Source organism: Diceros bicornis, chromosome 27 (assembly GCF_020826845.1).
Source record: "Diceros bicornis minor isolate mBicDic1 chromosome 27, mDicBic1.mat.cur, whole genome shotgun sequence".
Classification (NCBI taxonomy): Eukaryota; Metazoa; Chordata; class Mammalia; order Perissodactyla; family Rhinocerotidae; genus Diceros; species Diceros bicornis.
Genome location: NC_080766.1, coordinates 2152803 through 2171744, shown reverse-complemented (window position 1 = coordinate 2171744; position 18942 = coordinate 2152803). Strand labels below are relative to the sequence as shown.

The window sequence follows — 18942 nt, the reverse complement described above, 5'->3', positions numbered from 1 at the left end:
ATAGTGTCGGGAGGAGCTGTGTGTGAGATTACGGTGTTGAGGGGGAAGGACTGGAGGCAGGTGCAGTGGGTGTGTGATTAACAATGGTCAATGAAGGGACAGCTGGGGTGTAACTGGGGAAATCAGGGACCAGCAGAAGTAATGTGTTTAAAACAAGACACCAGGGCAGGCCCAGCTGTTAAGTGAGCACGCTCCACTACTGGCGGCCTGGGTTCGGATCCCGGGCGTGACCGACGCACCTCTTCCCCAGCCATGCTGAGACTACATCCCACATACAGAAACTAGAAGGATGTGTAACTATGACATACAACTATCTACCTGGGCTTTGGGGAAGGAAAAAAGGAGGAGGATTGGCAATAGATGTTAGCTCAGAGCTGGTCTGCCTCAGGAAAAAGGAAGAGGAGGATCAGCATGGATGTTAGCTCAGGGCTGATCTCCCTCACAAAAAAAATAAATAAATAAAATAATAAAACAAGACACCAGGCCCTAATAGAGCCACTTAGCCTAAGTCTCACATCAACAAGCCGAGATTTAATTAGACTTTTTGCCCTCCCAGGAATAGAATCATAAACCAGTCAATTGGGAATCGCCTGATGAGCAGCAGGTAGGTCACCTTCCTAATAGAGACCTGCCATCCCCTAAGGGAAGGTAACCTTGCAGTAACCAACCCTCTTTTTGGTGTAGTGTAATTTCCTTGTTCCTGCTCCCTTCTGCCTATAAAAGTCTTTCATTTTGTACAGCTCCTTGGAGCTCCTTTCTCTCTGCTAGACTGGATGCTGCCTGATTCATGAACTGTTGAATAAAGCCGATAAGATGTTTAAAATTTACTCAGTTTTATTTTGTTTTGTACCAGTTTGGTGGCAGCAGTGGGATCCAAAGGAGACATCTGATGGCTTAGGGGATGAGAAACACAGGCATTGGTACCTGCAAAACCTTTGAGTTCTCCATCTTTGTCACTGATTCTGAGAGCCGTGGGTAAGTTCCTCTCAGCAAGTGCTGTAGAGAAACACAGCAGGGGGCTGTGAGGGAGGGTTGGGCGTCACTTGGTAGGAGGGTCTGAAAAGCCTCAATAGGGTGATATTTGATGGGACCAGAATGACAAGAGGGAGCCAGCCCTTCAGGGGTCTGGGAGCAGTGTGTCAGGGAGATGGCACCACCGGTCCTGAGTCTCACAGGCAGAAGTGAGTTTGGCCAGAGGAGGTCAGAAATATGGCCAGTGCAGCTGGAAGGAGGCTGGGAGGAGAGAACAGGAGCTGGGGTGGAAGGTAGGGCCAGGGCCTGGTAGGCTGTGTCAGTTACCTTTCCCTCTCTGACTTCATTGCCCCTAACCTTGCTTTTCAAAACTACAAATGTTGACTATCTCACAATTTGTGTGTATCAGCAATGAGGCACGTTTTAGCTGGGTGCCTCTGCCTCACTGAGTTGAACAGGTTGGGGCTGTGGCCTCAACTGAGGCTCAACTGGGGGAGGACAAGCCCCCAAGGTCACTCTCAGCCTTCAGGATTCAGTTTGGACTGAGGGCCTGAGTTCCTTTCTGTCTGTTGGCCTGGGCACTCCCGTGCTTCTCTCCTCTATAGGCCTCCACATTGGGCAGTCCCAAAACACTGGTATTTGATTCCTCAGTTACAGGGATTCGACAGAGTGAGAGAGAGAGATGGAACATGAGAGAGGGAGTAAGAGGAAGTGAGAGACTTGTGTAGTTAAAATTTAGACAAGACATCCCATCACATTGGCTCTTATTATGTTCATAAGCCAGTTACTAACCACTTAGTGGTTCCACGGGGATGGCTATGCCATGAGTGGGGTTTACTGGGTACCATTGTGGAGACTTCCCACCTCATAAGCCAAGATGAGGCCCTTGGGTCTCATTCTCCATAAAACAGGAAACAGTTGAATGGTTTTATGCCACAGAAGGCAGTATCTAAATTTCCGTTAGTTTCAAACCCCTCATGATGCTGACCTGAAAATGAGGCCAAGTTGGGAAGTGACTGTTCCAATATCACATTGCTAGAATCCAGGCCTGTTTTGAGTGGTGTTCTGTGCTACATGTCACCCCTTCTTGTTATTCTTCCATCTCTAAGTTTGTGCCTTAGGTACATGTGACACCAGCCCACAGGGGTAATAGATATTATCTCATATACACCGGGTGAGGTCCCTAGGAAGTAGATTCTAGCCTGATCCCCATGGTGCAGGTTTGGAGACTAGGGAGGACCTGAGAGGCACAGGGACTTTCCCAGGATGCAGAACTGGTAAGAAAGAGGAGGTCTGCATTCATCTCTGTCTCCTCAAAGCTAGGACCTGAGTTAGGTTTCCAGGGAACTGTGGCTAGGGCTGTGTAGGCTCCTTGTGTACAGTTCAGGAAGTGACATGAGAGAAGAGGGTGAGCAGCCCGGGCTCAGGGGGCAGCTCTGGAGAAATCTGATTGAGGTAAGGGTCCCAGGTAAAGGAATCTTGAAAAATGACCCCATCTCCTTGGTCCTAGGCCTCAACAGATCTTAGAACTCTGGTAACCAGGCACCCACAGCCCCCCATCCAGCTCACTTGAATGGAGACAGCCAAGAAGCAAAAATGTTTTGTTGTTGTATCCAAACTTTTGCAGGATCTGGCCTCAAAAAAACCCAGAAAGAGAATCTTTTTGATTGTTGCCGATGTTGGCTCAGCCCTCATCCCTGACGCCTCTGGGTGTCTGACAGGAGGCAGTGAAGGGTAACATGGGGGAGCCCAGGAAAGGCTAGTGCAGGCCAGGACACAACGGTGATCCCACCTGATCAACCCCACACTCCAGGCCCCTCATAGTGTGTGTGTGTGTGTTTGTGTGTCTGTGTGGAGTGAGGAAGGCAGGGTATGTGGGACAGGCCATTCCTAAGCAGGAGCTTGTTGTTAGGTGTCGGAAACCTGGTGGGTCTGTCACGTTCATGCCCCAGATCATGGCTGGCAGCATGAGAAGGTGAGCTCCTCTACTCGTATATTATTGAGCCCTAGAGGTTTCATTTCCTTCCCTCCCTGACCAAAGATCTTTGCCAGGATGCCCTCTGTGCCTGAACTGAGGAGCAGACTTTCTCTTGGGGGTTGGCCTCAGTGGCAGTGTGCAGGCCACCCCTGATTCCCTCTGGCCCAGCTCCCGGGCAGTCTTTGCAGAACTCCACTCAGGAGGTCGTCGAGTAGCTGCCCAATGGTTTCAACTCCACCAACTCACTAGACAAGGAGCAGGTACATGAGGCCACCCACACCATCCAGCGCTGCTCTGAGATGACAGCAGGAGCAGAGGGCCTCCACACTCAGGACCTTGAGATGATGGGGTTGGACCAGAACTAGGGTGGGACCAGTCAGGGGCTGTCTCTTTTTCAAGCTAAAGGGGACGTACATGCAGGTAACCTTGTCTGGTTCAGAGCTGTGCTCCCTTGACCCTATTTCCCTTGTCTGTTGTGAGTTTAGGAGGCCACTGAGGCAGAGCCAGAGGCTAAAGGGGACTGCAGGCTGGCTATTCCTGGAAGAGAAGTGGGATCTTTCCTGTATTTAGAAGGACACATGGAAAGTTAGCTATGTGAGTGAACCTTTCTCTTTATCCCGCTCCAGAGTCAGCTCCAGAGTTTCAGCCAGCAGCAGAAGCAGAGCTGTGGGCAGTGGTGGAGGTAGAGCTGGCTCCAGCTCCGTTGACACCACACCCTCTAGCACTGGAGCCAGTGTCCCCTCTACCAGCAGTGTTGGAGGTGGAGCAAGGGCCAACATGGGCTTCAGCAGGAGTGGGAGCTGCTGAGTTGGAGTCACCTGGACCATCATTTCTAGTGGGAAGTCCATCTCCACCTGTGGCTAAGAAGTGTGAGAAGAAGCCCAACCTATGGCCTTCCCTCCTAAGCTGGTGGTGGAGCAGTTGATCGTGATGGATGCAGTGAGCAGCTGGGCTCTGAGGGTGGGGTGGGGTAGGCCTTCCCTCTGCCATCGTTGCCCCAGACCTCATCCAGTCTCCTATGATCTGGGCCCGAATCCTGGCTCCACCCCTTACCAACCATAAGACCTGGGCAACTTTCTGAACCCCTAAGCCTTTGCTTTCCACCTGCAGAGCGTAGAGGTGGACACTAACAGGACCTGCTGCACAGAGTGGCTATGCCGGCTCCTTGAAGAGAAGGAAGGGTGAGCAGGGCCTGGCACATCAGTAGTGGAGGGGAACTCACTGTATGCAGCCAGGTCCCTGGTGGCCCAACCGTCTGCTCAGGAAGCTCAACAGCCTCAGGACTTATTAGACACCTGATGTGTACTCCACTACAAGGGAGACAGACAAGGCCCGTGGTTGTAGCTGCCAGGGCAGAATGTGCATCAGAATGGGGAGTGTGACCAGAGGGGGATCAGTGTGTTGGAAGATGCCCCCTTGGGATGAGCCGAGGTGAGCCACCATCTGGAGCTTGGAGTTAGCCAGGACGGGCTGGATGCAAATGTCCCTCTCCCTTCCCTGCCAGTATTGGGTCCTGGGTCATCCTCTGGGTACCCTCAGTGGACAGAGAAGAAAAGCCAGGGACTCTCACAAGGCTCAGGCCACATCATGAGCTTCCTGAGCTCCAGCTCTAAACTGTGACCCCTGTGTGGGACTTTTGGGGATGTGGACACAGAGCTGGGGTGTGGCAATGTTGGGTGACACTCCCCCTGTTCCCCAGGAGCTCTTCCGGAAGGTGGTGCCCTCTCAGTGCCTGGGCTCCACCTGGGGCAAGAGGAACAAGCCCAGCAATGAGCACCTGGCACACACCGTCCGGGCCACCATCGACCACTTCAGAAGGGTGGCCAGCCTCGTCGTCACCACCTGCCTCGGGGACCCGAGCATGATGGCCCAGGACAGGGTGAGGGTGGTGGAGCGCTGGATCCAGGTGGCCCAGGTGTGCTGTGGGAGGCCCAGTGGAGCCCCTCTCTGGAGCCTTGGGAACTGCCTCCACCTTTATCAGATCCCAGGATTGCAGTGTGTGGTCTAAGCCCCTGCAAGTCCCTAGGCCCTTCTTGCCAGGGGAATGCTGACCTTGACTCCAGGTCCCACTGCGGGGATGCTCACTTCCTACCTGGCTCCCTCCCTGGGTTGAGCTAAAATCCTCCTCCTTGTGAGTGTTACTCTTTGGGTCCTAAATGTGCCCTTCTGGGGCTCCCTGAGCATCTGTCTCATCCAGGAGAGGAGATTTAAATAGAAGGGGACTGAAGCTAGAGCAAGCAGGGCTCCAGTACCCCACCTCACAGCTCATTCTCTTCCCTTCCCCAGGAGTGCAAGATCCTGAAGAACTTCTCCTCGCCCTGCACTGTCATCTCTGTTCTGCAGAAAACATCCATATGCCACCTGAAGAACACATGGGGGAAGTTTCCTGGTGGGTAGGCCTCTCTCCATAGGAGGACCAGGGTAGATGGGGGATCTCCCGTATGTCTGCCATTGGCCCCTCAGTCAGCTGGGAACTCCTGGGAGGCAGCAAATGCTTGGAACAGGGCCTGGGCCTCAGTGGTGGGTCTCTAAGTCTCCTGGTGTCCTTAGTGCACCAATTCTGCTTCAGGATTCGGTTTCTCTAAATGCCAGGTACTGGGTTGAGCCACATTGGAGATTTTCAAGTGTTTATAGCAACAGAACTCTATGCCCAGTTGAAACTGAAAGTGGTCAAAAGAGAGCTGCTCTGTATAGCGGGGGAATGGAGACCCCAGTGACCAACAGGAGAGCCCCCTCCCAGTCTCACAAGACCTTAGCCCTCAGAGGAGCCCAGTGAGAGCACTCCTCCAGGCAGTTTGAATCTCTCAGGTTGTCAAAGAAAAAGATTTGCACTCAGACCCCTCATATTATCCCTAAATTTGTCCTTCCCTCTTTCTCCTCTCCTCAGGGAGCGCTCTGAAAAACTTAAGGAGCGCTATAGCCAAGACGAGTCCTTGAGCAGAGAACTGATGACCAAGGTAGAGTGGAGGCTGGGGGTCTGGAAAGAGAGGAAGGGCCACGGGGGGAGGGGGACTGGGCAAGCTGTGGTTTTGATAGTTTCTCACTTGAACTTTCTCTGAAACGTTCCCATCTATCTTGTCCAGGTTAACAAGCTTAGGGATCTGTTTGGCCCATGGGCAGGTGGGGTGCCGTTTGTGGGCAGGAGGCCCTGGTCATGGGACACAGTGGTGTTGGCTGTGCTGTTCCAGGGCGAGTTGCCGAGCTGGCGCCATCAGCAGATTTCTGGCTTCCATGCACTTCCGTCCTGCTGAATGTAGCTTCTCCCAGACTGTTGGGTGGTTGGGTGGGTTTATCCCTCAGCCTAAACCTGTCCTCAGGAAGCCAGGCCCCTGCTGCTCCTTCTATCTTCACCATGTCTCCAAGGGGAGAGCACACTGCCTACCCCAGGGACGGGCACAGCAGAGAATTCCCCTGGCCCAGGTGGACAAACAAGATGCTCATCCTTGGATCTGAACAGCTGGACCAGAGACAGATGTGTGTGCGTTCTGGGACCCCCCCTGGACGCCTAGAACAGTCATTCGAGTCAACAACGGAGTCTCACCTGAATGCCTGGTTGGCAATGACATATACCCCAGGTGGCTTATGAGTAGCGCCTAGGCAACTGATAGATTCTTAGTGGATCCTGCTGAAAGGAAGTTAGGAGCTTCATGTAAACAGGGAAGCAAAATGTCCTCTCACCCCTTCCCTGTTGATCAGAGGTGGCACCTTGGGGGTCCAGTTTCTGAGTGGATAAAGAAAGAGTTCAGTGCAGGGGAATATCCTGAGTGGTTCCTTGGGGAGGAGAAGGGTTTGGCATTGCCTCTGTCCCAGCCTGGGGGCCAGACACTCCACGAGACTGGGGCAGGCAGGAGCCATTCAACCAGACTCCCAAGACACCACATCCTCTCCATCCACGCCTCGGCCCACGACCAAGCTTCGAGAGCTCGGGGGTCAGGACTGTTGTCAGTGGTGGGGCTGGGGGTTAGGTGAGGATGTTGGAACAGGGTCTCTGGCTGGGAGGGCCAAGTGGCCTCTCCTCTGTGGCCCCTGAGCAACTCACTGCCCCTGTTTGGGCCTCTGTATCTCCATCAGGGAAATGGAAGGATGGTGATCGTGTGGTGCAGGCCTCACATGGGGGTGATGAGGTAAGAGGGAGGAAAGGAATGTGGGAGCTTTCTGCCTGCTCCCTGGAGGGGTGAGGGCAAGAACAGCGATGACAGTCATGCGACAGTGAGTCCTCAGGAGAACCTGTGAAGTAGCTGGAGTTCTCACACTTTCCAGATGAGGAAACAGGCTCAGGGAGTCCAGGACGCAAGCCCAAGCTTACACTCAGAGAGTTGAAACTGGGCTTGTTCTGGAATCACAAGACCTTGGAGGGTGGAGTGGCATTGGTACCAGTTGACTCGAGTCAGATGTCCAGTGTCGGAGGCGAGTGGTGCTGGAGAGAAATGCGGTGAGGGGACTATGGCCTCACTGACACTGTCCTCGACCCTGACAGGAGGGGCCTTCCACGTTTGCCCCCCGGAAATCAACCCCCAGAGGGTGCAGGAGAAGGAGCAGCAGCAGCAGCAGGTGAGTGTGCCTGTGGGGGAGGGGCTCTGCGTTCCCAGCTGGAGGCCTCAAATCAAGAGAGGAGGGCCCTTTCTCTTGGTGCCACAGTGTCCGAATCCCCCAGTAGAAGTGACCGGGATGGCCTGGAAGAGCTGGTGCAGGATGGGTTTGTTGTGGGGAGGGACAGGGACCGCATACCCTGTGATTTGCTAGAAGCCTGCCCTGGGAGAGGAGGAGGAGGAGTGTGGTGTTCTTGGGGTGTGAAGCAAGGAGGAATTGAGGGGAGGCTAGTAAGGGTCCTAGGCTGTTCCCCGTGGGAACCCTGGGGTGGACCAGGAGGCTGTGGCTGTGGACTTTTCAGGGGACGGTCTGCAGGGGGTCGACTTGAGAGCAAGGGCTCATCCCACCCGCACCCCAATGTCACAAGGTGTCCTCCCCTATCTTGGCACTTTCCTTGGTGACCTGCTTATGCTGTGTCTGGCGATGGGTGATTATCTCGAGGTGGGTGAACCTGAGGCCAGGCAGGAAGGACCACGATCCTGAACCTTGGGATGCGGGAGCCCCCGAAATGTGCTCCGAGCTCTCAGCACTTGACACATCTCTCCTGGGAACCTCGCAGTGGCCCCTGGGAGTTGGGGCATCAGGCCCATCTTAGAGATGAGTGAACAGAGGCTCCACCTGAGACACCCATTCCGGTTCCCCAGGCTGGGGAAACTCAGAGCTGCCTGATGGCACAGCCGCGTGAGGTTTTATCTGAGCTGGACTCAGCCTCTAACTCCCATGCTCCCCATGGAGGGAGAGAGGGGTCGGCCCCCCCCAAGTCAGGCAGCACATAAGTTGCTGAGCAGTCCCCTCTGCCTGAGGCCTCAGCCTCCAAGTCTGTCATCAGAGAGGGTTGTGCTGCCAGGTCCCTCAGCCTCCCCCCATGTCCTCCTTCTCTGGAGCCCAGAGCCCGGCCTAGGTCCAAGTCCTGTTTTCTCTGCATGCTCCGCCCCCTCTGGGGACCTGGCAGTCGTGCACCATGAGAAGGGGTGGACATAAGGGGCTAGTCAGTCTATGGCATTCTGTCTGATGGACTCTGGCTCTCCACCTTCCAGGGGAATGAGATCAACCTTAAGAAAGGGACTGAGGTGAGCAGCTGTGGCACTCCCTGCAGGGGAGGGGAAGGAGGTGGAAATCAGAGACCCTCTGGGCAGAACAGTCCCTGGTTCCACCCCCTGTATCTTACATTGAGTGGAAGACTTCGATAACAGAGAAGTGGGAGACCCATCCAATTGGCGGGTTGGTTGAGGGGAGGATGGCATCAAGGATAACTTCTTGGAGGAGGGGCTGATTATTCCCATTCTGAGAACAGGTAGAGCCTGGATAGAACTGGTGGGAATGAGCGTTGCCAGGACTGGTCCCCTGCCCCACCCCTCACCCCCCACAAGGCCCCTGCAGCATCCCCCACAGCATCCCCCTGTGTGCATCCTCTCCTTCCCTCTGGTTCCAGGAATACTGAGTCATGAGGGAGATGCTGCTGCTCCCAGTGGTTGCAAAGAATTACAACCAAAGCTGGAGGAGTGATTTGGGGCCTGATTCCAGGACATGGAGCTGCTCAACGAGAATGATAGTTGAGGCTGTGCAGGAGTTGAGTGAGGGCAGGGGTGGACTCTCCATGTTGGCCAGTCCAGAGAGCCTGTCTCCATGGCCCCCTGCTCAGCCCCAGGCCTTATTGCTTGGCGAACTCTGGGACACCCAGACTCCAGCTGCTGGGAAGGCAGTGGGGGGACACCTGAGGTGTGGCTCCTGGTAGGCTCAGAGGTGCCTCTCTGCCCTGTAGCTACAGCCTGTCCTGCCTGCTGGATCCCCAGATCTAGTTGGCCAGCAGAATATTCAAGGCCAAGAAGAGCCCGCCATCATCAAGTTCAGGGGTGAGTGAGTGTCTGGGCTGGGGTGACTGACTCCTAGGAGTTCAGTAAAGCTTTGAGCTAAGCGTGTCCTTGGGGAGTCCGATAGCTGGCACTGGGATCCCACCTCCACTACTGAGCAGTCCTGTGACTGGGGTGACTCTCTTCAGCTTCCTGAGACTCCGTGTCCTCCTCTGTGAAATAGGTGATAGTAAACGATTTCTCCCGTGGCAGGGACAAGTGGGGTACTGGTGGCTAACAGCACTGAGCACAAGGTCTGCAGCACCCAGTGCAGTGGGGACAGGGTGGGTGGCCATGATTCTGAGAGAGGCCCCCCAACATAACCCGACACTTATACTCAGCCCCCAGGCCCCAATACCGAGCCCCATACCAGTGGCCGATCACAGCCTCATCCTCAGTAGCCGGGACACAGCTGGGAAGCTTGCGATGCACCGGGCCAGCTCCTCCCACCTGACAGGAAGGGGAGCATTGTAAGCTGATTCCTGGAGTCCCCTGAAGCCCAAGAGAGAGAGGACGACCCCATCTCAGCTCCCTGACATCCCCCAGCATCTATGAACCCATTGGGGAGGGACAGTAGTTATTTGTTGTAAATAATAAATGCCATGTTTGAATATTATATTAAAGTCCTGTTCCCTTTACAGCCTGGAACTTGTGGTGTGGTTCTGTCACTTTCTGTAGGCATGTGAGGGAGACACAGAATCTCACATTTCTCCTTGAATCAAGAACTCTTCCGGGTCATCAGCTTATTGTATGTGGGAGAAGGGAGAAGGGCCAGCCCCTTCTCTGGCTAGTGGGGACAATCCCAAGTCCCCCTAACACCGAGGACCAGTTCATTTCAGTATCATTCAGCTCCTCCAGGTGCAGGCACAGCCCACCACCCCTTCTCCTGAGATTTAAAGGTTGAAGGTACTTTCACAGGCAGAGAAAAAAACCACTGAAATGTGGGTGACTTTAAAACAACACTACGCAGGACCATGTCATGCCACAGGCAGGGGCTGCCTTCCTAATTCTGGAGGAAGAGGGAATGTTTTCTGCTTCTCTTCTTGAGGTTTCTTTTGACCAAATTTTAGGAACTTGTTGTTTTCTAGTTCAATCTCTGGGAATATATCAGCTCTAAGTGGAGAAAACAATGGAAAAAGATCAAAATGTGCACGTTGAGAGGACAAGACCCGCGGAAGTTCATTTGCAGATGGACTAAAGGCAGGCAGGACTTTCCCTCCTGAGGGCCCTCTAGGGGCTCCATGTTCACCTCTGACCTAGATTTGAATCCTGCTGGAATCCTTGTCCAGGACCCTGAATTCCTTTTCCTGCTTGATTTGTATCCAGGAGGAAAGATTTGTGATGCAGCTTTTAAGGCTACAGCTGGGCCTTGTTACATAAACATTACTGCTCCCTGTGAACTAGGATTTTCAGCACCCCTGCCTTCCTTATGCAATTCCCTTTAGGACAGAATTTCCCTAGAAAGCCCCAAACCTCCTCCCTGACTTGGCCTGATGGATCCCGAGTGAGCTCTACTTTGCCAGGATAAGGGACCATAATCCTGGCCAGTCAGTGACCCCACATTGTCCCTTGCTGTCCAAGGTGACTTCTGAGCCCGTGTTCTTCTGAGGTCCATGGTCTTGGACAATCCTCAAGTTTACACACTCAGTGTTGGTGTTCCAAACTCGTCCAAATGGGGCAACTGGGCCCAAGCCCTTAAAGTGTGTCAACCCTGGGTGTCTGTGATTTTTTCCCCAGTCTTGTGTTGTGGTTACATTACAACCACCTGCTGGGGTGTGAACCCTGTTTGGAGCTTTGAAAGATCAGGTATGACGGGGTTGTGGGGGGCTCCAGCAGGGAAAGCCACGGAACTGATGATCCATGGACGTACATGAACACAGCCTTACCAATTAAAATACTGAAATGCTCCCCATCTGGTGGTGAATAGACACTGCTCTGAGCTCGCACCGAGAACCCACCACATGACTAGAAGCTTTCAAAGGGTTACTAAGTGGCATTTTGAAGCTCTTCCCTTGGGAACACCCTGTAAGACGAGGGCCAGATGAATCGCTTGGCACTTGTGAGTTATCGCCTCCTTTCTGATGGCTGCAAGTGTCATCCAGACACACATGCTGGACTCTGTCAGGGAAGCCTTCTCAGGACAGCCAGAAGCTGAGGATGAATTCTGGTTCCCGGCATCCCAGGCCCTTCCTGACACAGCATAACCACCCAGGAAAGTGGTTTGGTAATGAAAAAACTGGGAAGGCCATACTTTCCCTCCAAAGAGAAAGAGAAGTGCCAACAGTGAAAGATTGATCCCCCAAATAGACAATTGAATCCCAACAAGCAGTGGGTTCTTGTCAGATTACTGATGCTGAAAAGGCCTCTTTTGATAATAGCACGATCCCCCAACTGCCGTGTCCATCTACATGAATCAAATTTCCAACACATATGGATCTAAAAAACTGAGGGAAATCTGGTATTTCCTTAGATGCAACTCTGAAGTAGCATGCAACAAAGAACATAAAAATGGAGACTTAGAAGTAAATATCTAATTTGAGAACATAGACATCGAAGTGCTTTTGAAATATTTTGGAATCTATTGGAATATTACACAAAAAGAATAATCCACTTTAAGTAGGTTTTACTGTGACTGTGGGGAAAAACTGAATCATCCCGTGACGTTGATAACTCTCTGCTGACTTGAAAGTAAAAATAAATAATGTGCATAGTAAAGGAAAATGAGAGAACAGCATGAAAAAAGAAGATCTTTCTCTCCTCACCTGAAACTCAACCTCTCACCTCAGAAAGAAACCACTGTCTATATTTTCTATTTCACGCAGCAGAGTTTAATAAAAGAAACGTATTGGTATGTTTTAAAGTTTCAAGAGCTCAAAGCAAGGAAACATTAGGGACGCTGCCAAGAGACCTCACTGAGGTGCCTGCTCCATTTCATCTGCTGTCAGGACGTCCTTCTTGGCCCCTCACTTTCTCTGCCTCACTAGCAAGTCTGTCCGCCATCAGTGCTACCACCAGTCTCTCTCCTGTGCTCTTCACTGCCCTTTCCTCCTTCCTGATACCTTCCTCAGTCGCCAGAAATTGTTGGCAGTGGAACTGTGGAATGCCCAGATCAGCTCCTGGAATCATCTCTGCCAAATCTGAAGACCGGCAGGAGTGGGCATGGAACCTGGAGTGCAGACTACCTGCGAATACACCTGGCAGGGATTCACCTGTGTGACTAGGTGCAAGTTTTTGCAACGCTTTGGCAAGATTGAAAGGACTTACCAGTTTTCCTGCATTGCTGCAGGCCTGGAGTCCTTGCGGTCTCTCGGGCCAGCAGACCTGGTGGGGCTGGTCCAAAGTGTCCTCCCAGAGACCCGTCACTGCCAGAATGGGATGGGATTCTAGTATCCGGCCTCTTGAATATGTCACTGGACATCCTCAAAGGGTTGAAGATGCTTAAACCAGGCTTTGGTTTGGACTGGTTCCCACAGTTACACTGCTTCCTCTGTGAAGACGTAACTATCATCCTTCTTTTCTTCTTACCTTACAAAAATAAATCATGAAATTGGGTCAAATGACAAAGGAACCCTGACTTTTTAGGACAATTATCCTGGTTGTTTTGTACTTCCACCCTCCCTCTGTCCTCCAGGGATAGATCTGACTTGTGTCCTGGGATGTCATCAGGCAAAGTTGCATCAAGAACAGAAAGCTCAAGGTCAAAATTTAAGGCTACTCCAGATCATTTCTCCTCCCCCATCCTGTTAACACCCCTCCTTGTTTGAGTGTGTTTCTATTATATTCTTGTCCTTGTCACTCTAAACCGCACAAGTCCTGACACTCCCTCTCAGGGCAGTCGGTCCCCAAACCTTTACTAAATCCCAAATCCTACCATTTCTGTGTTTTCTGACTACTCATTTGCTTAATCCATTGACCACTTGGTGTTCATAGAAGTTAAATCAATAGTGACATTATCAACCACCCCCTGTTAACGACTTACTCCCATATCCCAGATGTTCACATAATCCAAACGTTATGGTCAAAAGTAAATAATTCAGAAAACGTATTCACCCACCACAAATTCCTGATCTCTAATACTTTTATTCAAACACTCATACAGTAGATACCTGTCCCTCAAGATCAGAAGTAATGCCAGATCACCGATCCCCACCTTAAGATCCTCCTACACCTATCAATCCTGGATTCCATGGACTATGATCTCAATACTTTCCTTGGAATAATAAAAAACTCCTTACCACTCATTTATGTTGTAAACCTCCAAACCAAGACGTTCCCAATTATCTGCCATGCCGTAGCTACTGCTGGTCTTATAACAAACTGAAGAAAAAACATGAAACATTATCTTTTGGTACCATTGTAAAAACAAAACCATCTGCATCAACTGGGAAGCACCCATAATGCCTGAAAATTTTGTTCTCTCTTTTTGTGTTGGGTCAATAACAAAAAGAAAAATCAACTAAAAAATGGGCAATGGACCAGAATAGACTTTTTCCAGTGAAGACATACAAGGGACCAATAGGTGTATGAAAAGGTGTTCGGCATCACTAATCAGGGAATGCAAATCAAAACCACAATGAGCTATCACTTCACACCTTTTAAGATGGTGATTATCAAAAAAACTATAGATGGTAAATGTTGGTGAGGATGTGGAGAAAAGCAACCCTTGTGGGAATGTAAATTAGTACAGCCATTATGGAAAACAGTGAGCTTCCTCCAAAAATGAAAACTAACATATGATGCAGCAATCCCAGTTCTAGTATATACCCACAGGAATTGAAATCAGGGTCTCAACGAGATACCTGCTCTCTAATGTTCATTGCAGCTAATTCACAATAGCCAAGACACGGAAGTAACCTAAATGTCACTGATGGATGAATGGAAAAAGAAATGCAATATTAGTCAACCTTGAAAAAAGAAGGAATTTCTGCCATTTTTGACAACATGGATGGACCTGGAAGACATTATGCTAAGTGAAATAAGGCAGACAGAGAAAGGCGAATACTCACTTATATGTGGAATCTAAAATAGTCAAACTCATACAAGCAGAGGTTAGAATGGTGGTTACCAGGGGCTGGGGGGATGGATAAATAAGGAGCTGATGGTCAAAGGATACAAAATTTCTGTTATCAAGATAAATAAGTTCTGGAGATGTAGGACAAGCATAGTGCCTACAGCTGACAAGACTGTATTGCATATGTCACATTTGCTAATAGAGTAGATATTAAGAGTTCTTACCACAGAATAATAGTACAAAAGGAGTTGAGAGAAAACTTTGGGAGGTGATGGATATGTTTGTGGCCTTGATGGTGGTGACAGTCTCAAGGGTGTATACTTAGGTCCAAATCCATCAAGCTGTATATGGAAAAGTAAGACATAATCGTTGATTCCTCTGCACCTTGAAATACACCGTGTCCTCATCACAAGAGAAAAAAATTTGTAACTATGTATGGGGATGGATGTTAACTGGACTTATTGTGGTGATCATTTCAACATATATACAAACAATGAATCATTATGTTGTACCCCTGAAACTAATATAATGTTGTATGTCAACATTACCTCAATAAAGACAATATAACAGAGAAAACCATTTGAATATTGTAAATGAGTTCAGTGAATCCCTGAAACTGCCCCATTCCCATATGAGAGTTACTGGAAGCAGAGAGGATGAAGTAAGATGGAAGAAAGTTGTACAAAACAGTAATCAAATTAAAATCATTTAAGTTGCTATGAGCTCCTTGTGGCAAAGTTCTTTGAGCACTGATCATTCACCTTTTCTTGGAAAAGCATACTTTCAGATCCAACCCATAATAGTTTCATCATTTGCTCTAATAAGAAAATTTCAACTTAATAAATAAAACCAAAAGCATCCCTTATGTATGAATAAAGTTAGTGAACTTTACAGAGAAAAGAGCATATTTGCACACTCAATAAAGGAAACAGAAGAACTGAATGATGATTGATTCTCATTCAAGCTTATCTTTGAAAGCCAGTAAAACCAGGTTATCTTTTCAAGGATGTGTGTAGAGCTGTCAGCCTTGGAAGACAGAAATAGTGACCTCCTCTGGAGCAAAGGGCAGGCTTGCTTACTGCCCAGTATAATAGAAATAACACCCCTCTCTGGGGCAAAGGTCAGCAGACTTCCTGCCCATTATCAAAGATTTGAGTTCCTTAAGCTCTGAGTTCTTGCAACCCTCTGCATGTCACCCGGCCCACTGTGTATCACCCTGTAGGAAGTGGGATTTAGTGAACCGGTGCAAATGCTGATACTCTGGCCACTGCTATTGCTGTGACATTAAGTCCTTTGTCTCTGACCCATGGGTCTCATGTCTTTTGCCAAGATCTATAAGACCATAGTAGGCTGACTTATTAACTTGCAGGTAAGGTAAAATATCAGGCCTTTCACAGTTCCTGACAAGCGCTTTAAGTAACTAGTAGTCCTAGGAACAGAGAGTTATCCAGAACAATATGCATGGATGGTCTTCATAGAAGACTTCATGCAACCAAAACTTTAATAAGGCTCTCTGACCTCTTTTATTTCTACCCCAATTAGAAGGAGAGGCACCAAGCTATTACAGACCTATGGCTTGTGCAAGCCACCTGGAGACCTAGTGACCAGAAACTTCCCATGGCGAGCAAAGACAGATGGGCATATTTCCAAAATGGACCCATCTGCCTCCCTATCATCCAAAAGACAGTACATTATCTTAATTTATGATGATTTCATTCATTAAAATCTTGTGATGGGCCAAAGATACACTTCTAAGAGGAGTGAGGCACATGGCAGTTGTAAGTAGATTAACAGATTTGGTGAATATGAAACTCTAAACTAAACTTAGTGTTCTAATCAATTATAAGGTACAACAAATTTAATTAGATCAATTAAATGATATTTAATGGTATGCCTGATTATTACTCTGCAATAATGATCAAGAAGCTCATATAAATAACTATAATTGGTCTTACTTTAAAATATGATAGTCAAGACTTTTTGAGATAAGCTGGAGAGAAGGAAGGGGAGAAATAGATAGCTGCTCTAAAGCCACTTTCAAGACAGCTGGATCTACATGTAACCCAGGAGATCGAGGCAGATGGCTGTGTGCCTAGATCCTCCCTGAACTGTGGTTCTCAGGGATGTCACGGGGCTGAAGCAGCTTTCTGAATCGTGTTTACATGTCCATGTGTACAATACCCCTGACCATGAGGATGAAACACCATTCAATCATCCCTTACACCTCTCTAATTTACAATTAGATTTCAAAATCATTGTATCATTACATGATCATTTATTCCTCAAACCTGTAGGATGGCGAGCTAAAAGAAAATCAAATTTCAATGGCTTCTTTTCTTTCAAGGACCAAGACGTTCTTTCACAGTTGGAATACGGATTAGAGGATAAATCCAAGTCAATGGAAACAACTTAAGAAATGAACAGAGGAATATTTCATTCCTATATATACACAGTTTTCACTGTGGCAAAAACAGAGTTACATTTTAAAAAATGAGAATTTTTTGAAATTTTATAGATATTAAAGACATTGTTTTGCTTATATTCCCTTTGGTTTACCAAATGAAACTCACTCTTTAATGGGCATTTCTAGCATTGAGTGCTAATAACAGCAGCTTTTTAAAATTCTTATTTTTCCCCGGTCAAAGACCAAGGGCAGAGGTCATCAAGAGGTCAAGTCTAATCTACCTATAGATGTGGCAGGCTTAACTATGGATGTTCAAGCCAGACATTGCCAGCAGAACCAAATCTCTTCACCCATAGGTGAGTTTTTACTAGTAATCACAGAGACTTAAGAATATCAAAGGAAATTCTGTGGTTTTTTTGTGTGTGTGTGTGAGAAGGACCAGTCCTGAGCTAACATCCAATGTCAATCCCCCACTTTTTTGCTGAGGAAGACCGGCTCTGGGTTAACATCCGTGCCCATCCTCCTCTACTTTATATGGGACACTGCTACAGCATGGCTTAAGAAGCGGTGCATCGCTGTGTGCCTGGGCTCTGAACCGGCAAACCCCGGGCCGCTGCAGCGGAGTGTGTGGGCTTAACCGCTTGTGCCACTGGGCAGGTCCTCAAAGGAAATTCTTTATTAAGAACCAAAGTTATAGATTCCTATCTTGGATTCATTACTTTGAATTTTTGACCCAAATCATATATATCGATTGGACCATGCTCAATTCTATGATCTTTGGAAGATTCAGCCTACAGCTGAAGAGAAACAGATGCGACACCAATATCTTATCCTCTCTGAAGTCCAACTGAGAGCCCCTGGAGTCAGAAGTTTTCAAGACAAGAAAAAGTCATCCTTCTGAACAGAGAGAGTAGAGGCTATTCAAACATTCAACTTTAAATTGTTAACATGACTCGTTAGAATGTGATGGAGCAAGCATAATACCTTCTAAGTTTCAAGATTTTTCTCCAGAATACTGAGATGGATGACCTTGAAGGCCAATTTCCCCATAAATGTATTTATTCAGTGATAAAATTAATTTCCCTATAAAATAATTCCCATAAAAATGTTAAAAATATATCATAGTCTCTCACTAAAAGGAAACAAAGCAAACTGAGCAGTTGAATAGCGGTGCAATAAATTCCATACAATGATCTTACTGCAGCGTTATGTACAATAGTGAAACTGGATGTAATCCCATTTCTATCAAAGAAGAAGTAAACAGATTATGGTATTCCTGTTCTTTGGAATACCTCTAAAACATTTAAAATGGTAAGTTAGAATGATGTGCACTGATAACGGGAAACGTCTATGATATATGGTTTGGGAAACAGCAAATTGCAAAACGATGTAGTTATGTAATTTATGTTAAAAAACTTTATGTGTGTTTATAAATACATAGGAAATGTCCAGAAGAATAAACCCCACCTTGTTAACAACAGTTCCCTCTGAGTAGAGCAGTGAGTTTTCAGGGAAGAGGATGAAAGTGGAGGGTTTCGTTTTCTATAGATCTGTGTAATTTGACATTTTTAACAGGGTGTATTTCTTTCATAATTAGAAAAATGAGTGATGTGGCCATTTTGTGCAGGGCAACAGTATTATGTTCACCAGTCTCTGTACTGTATGTTACTGCACAGCACGGACTGTAGGAGAAAGCCCAGGGGAGAAATGAAGACAAAGAAGACATGACACCCGCAAAAAGTCAGTGGAGTATTTCTACATAACAAACCTTCCAGGCGAGTGATGGTCGGTGTCCACTGCTCCAGCTCTCGCAATAAACCTAGAACCTTCCCAGGATAAGCCGGAGGACCACGCCCAACTAGTCCACTGCCTGCCCGGGGCCTGTATATGCAAGGTGACTGCCATCAAGCAGATAATGGACTCAGGATGGGGTGAGAGGCGGAGTTCCAAGTGGAGATTCAAAATGTACCAAGAAATTTTGTGAAGTGAAGGAAGCTACTCGACCTCTCTGAGCCTCAGTGTCCCCCCCTGTAGAATGGGGATCACAGGTCTACTTCACAGAGCTGTTGGGGAAGATACATAAAAGTGCCTGTGACAGCCAGTGTCCACATTATTAACAAAGTTGTATCTGACTTCA

At 48.5% G+C, this 18942-nt stretch overlaps 1 protein-coding gene across 7 annotated transcripts in view; it reads left to right on the top strand.

Moving 5' to 3' along the window:
• The window catches only part of LOC131423071 (ral guanine nucleotide dissociation stimulator-like), a 132684-nt gene that overhangs the window by 9665 nt on the left and 104077 nt on the right, over positions 1-18942 (top strand). The window contains exons 2-7 of one of the 7 annotated variants that reach the window (XM_058570629.1): positions 854-975; positions 3577-3889; positions 5237-5339; positions 7428-7501; positions 9303-9393; positions 9732-9887. In XM_058570629.1, coding sequence (XP_058426612.1) covers positions 3839-3889; positions 5237-5339; positions 7428-7501; positions 9303-9393; positions 9732-9844 — 432 coding nt within the window. In that variant the 5' untranslated portion in view covers positions 854-975; positions 3577-3838 and the 3' untranslated portion in view covers positions 9845-9887. Of the gene's footprint in view, positions 1-853; positions 976-3576; positions 3890-5236; positions 5340-5842; positions 5908-6033; positions 6071-6493; positions 6526-7021; positions 7075-7427; positions 7746-8577; positions 8792-9302; positions 9394-9731; positions 9888-18942 lie in introns of those variants that run through there. The other 6 variants (XM_058570630.1, XR_009224192.1, XR_009224193.1 and 3 more) reach the window with 6 other exon arrangements.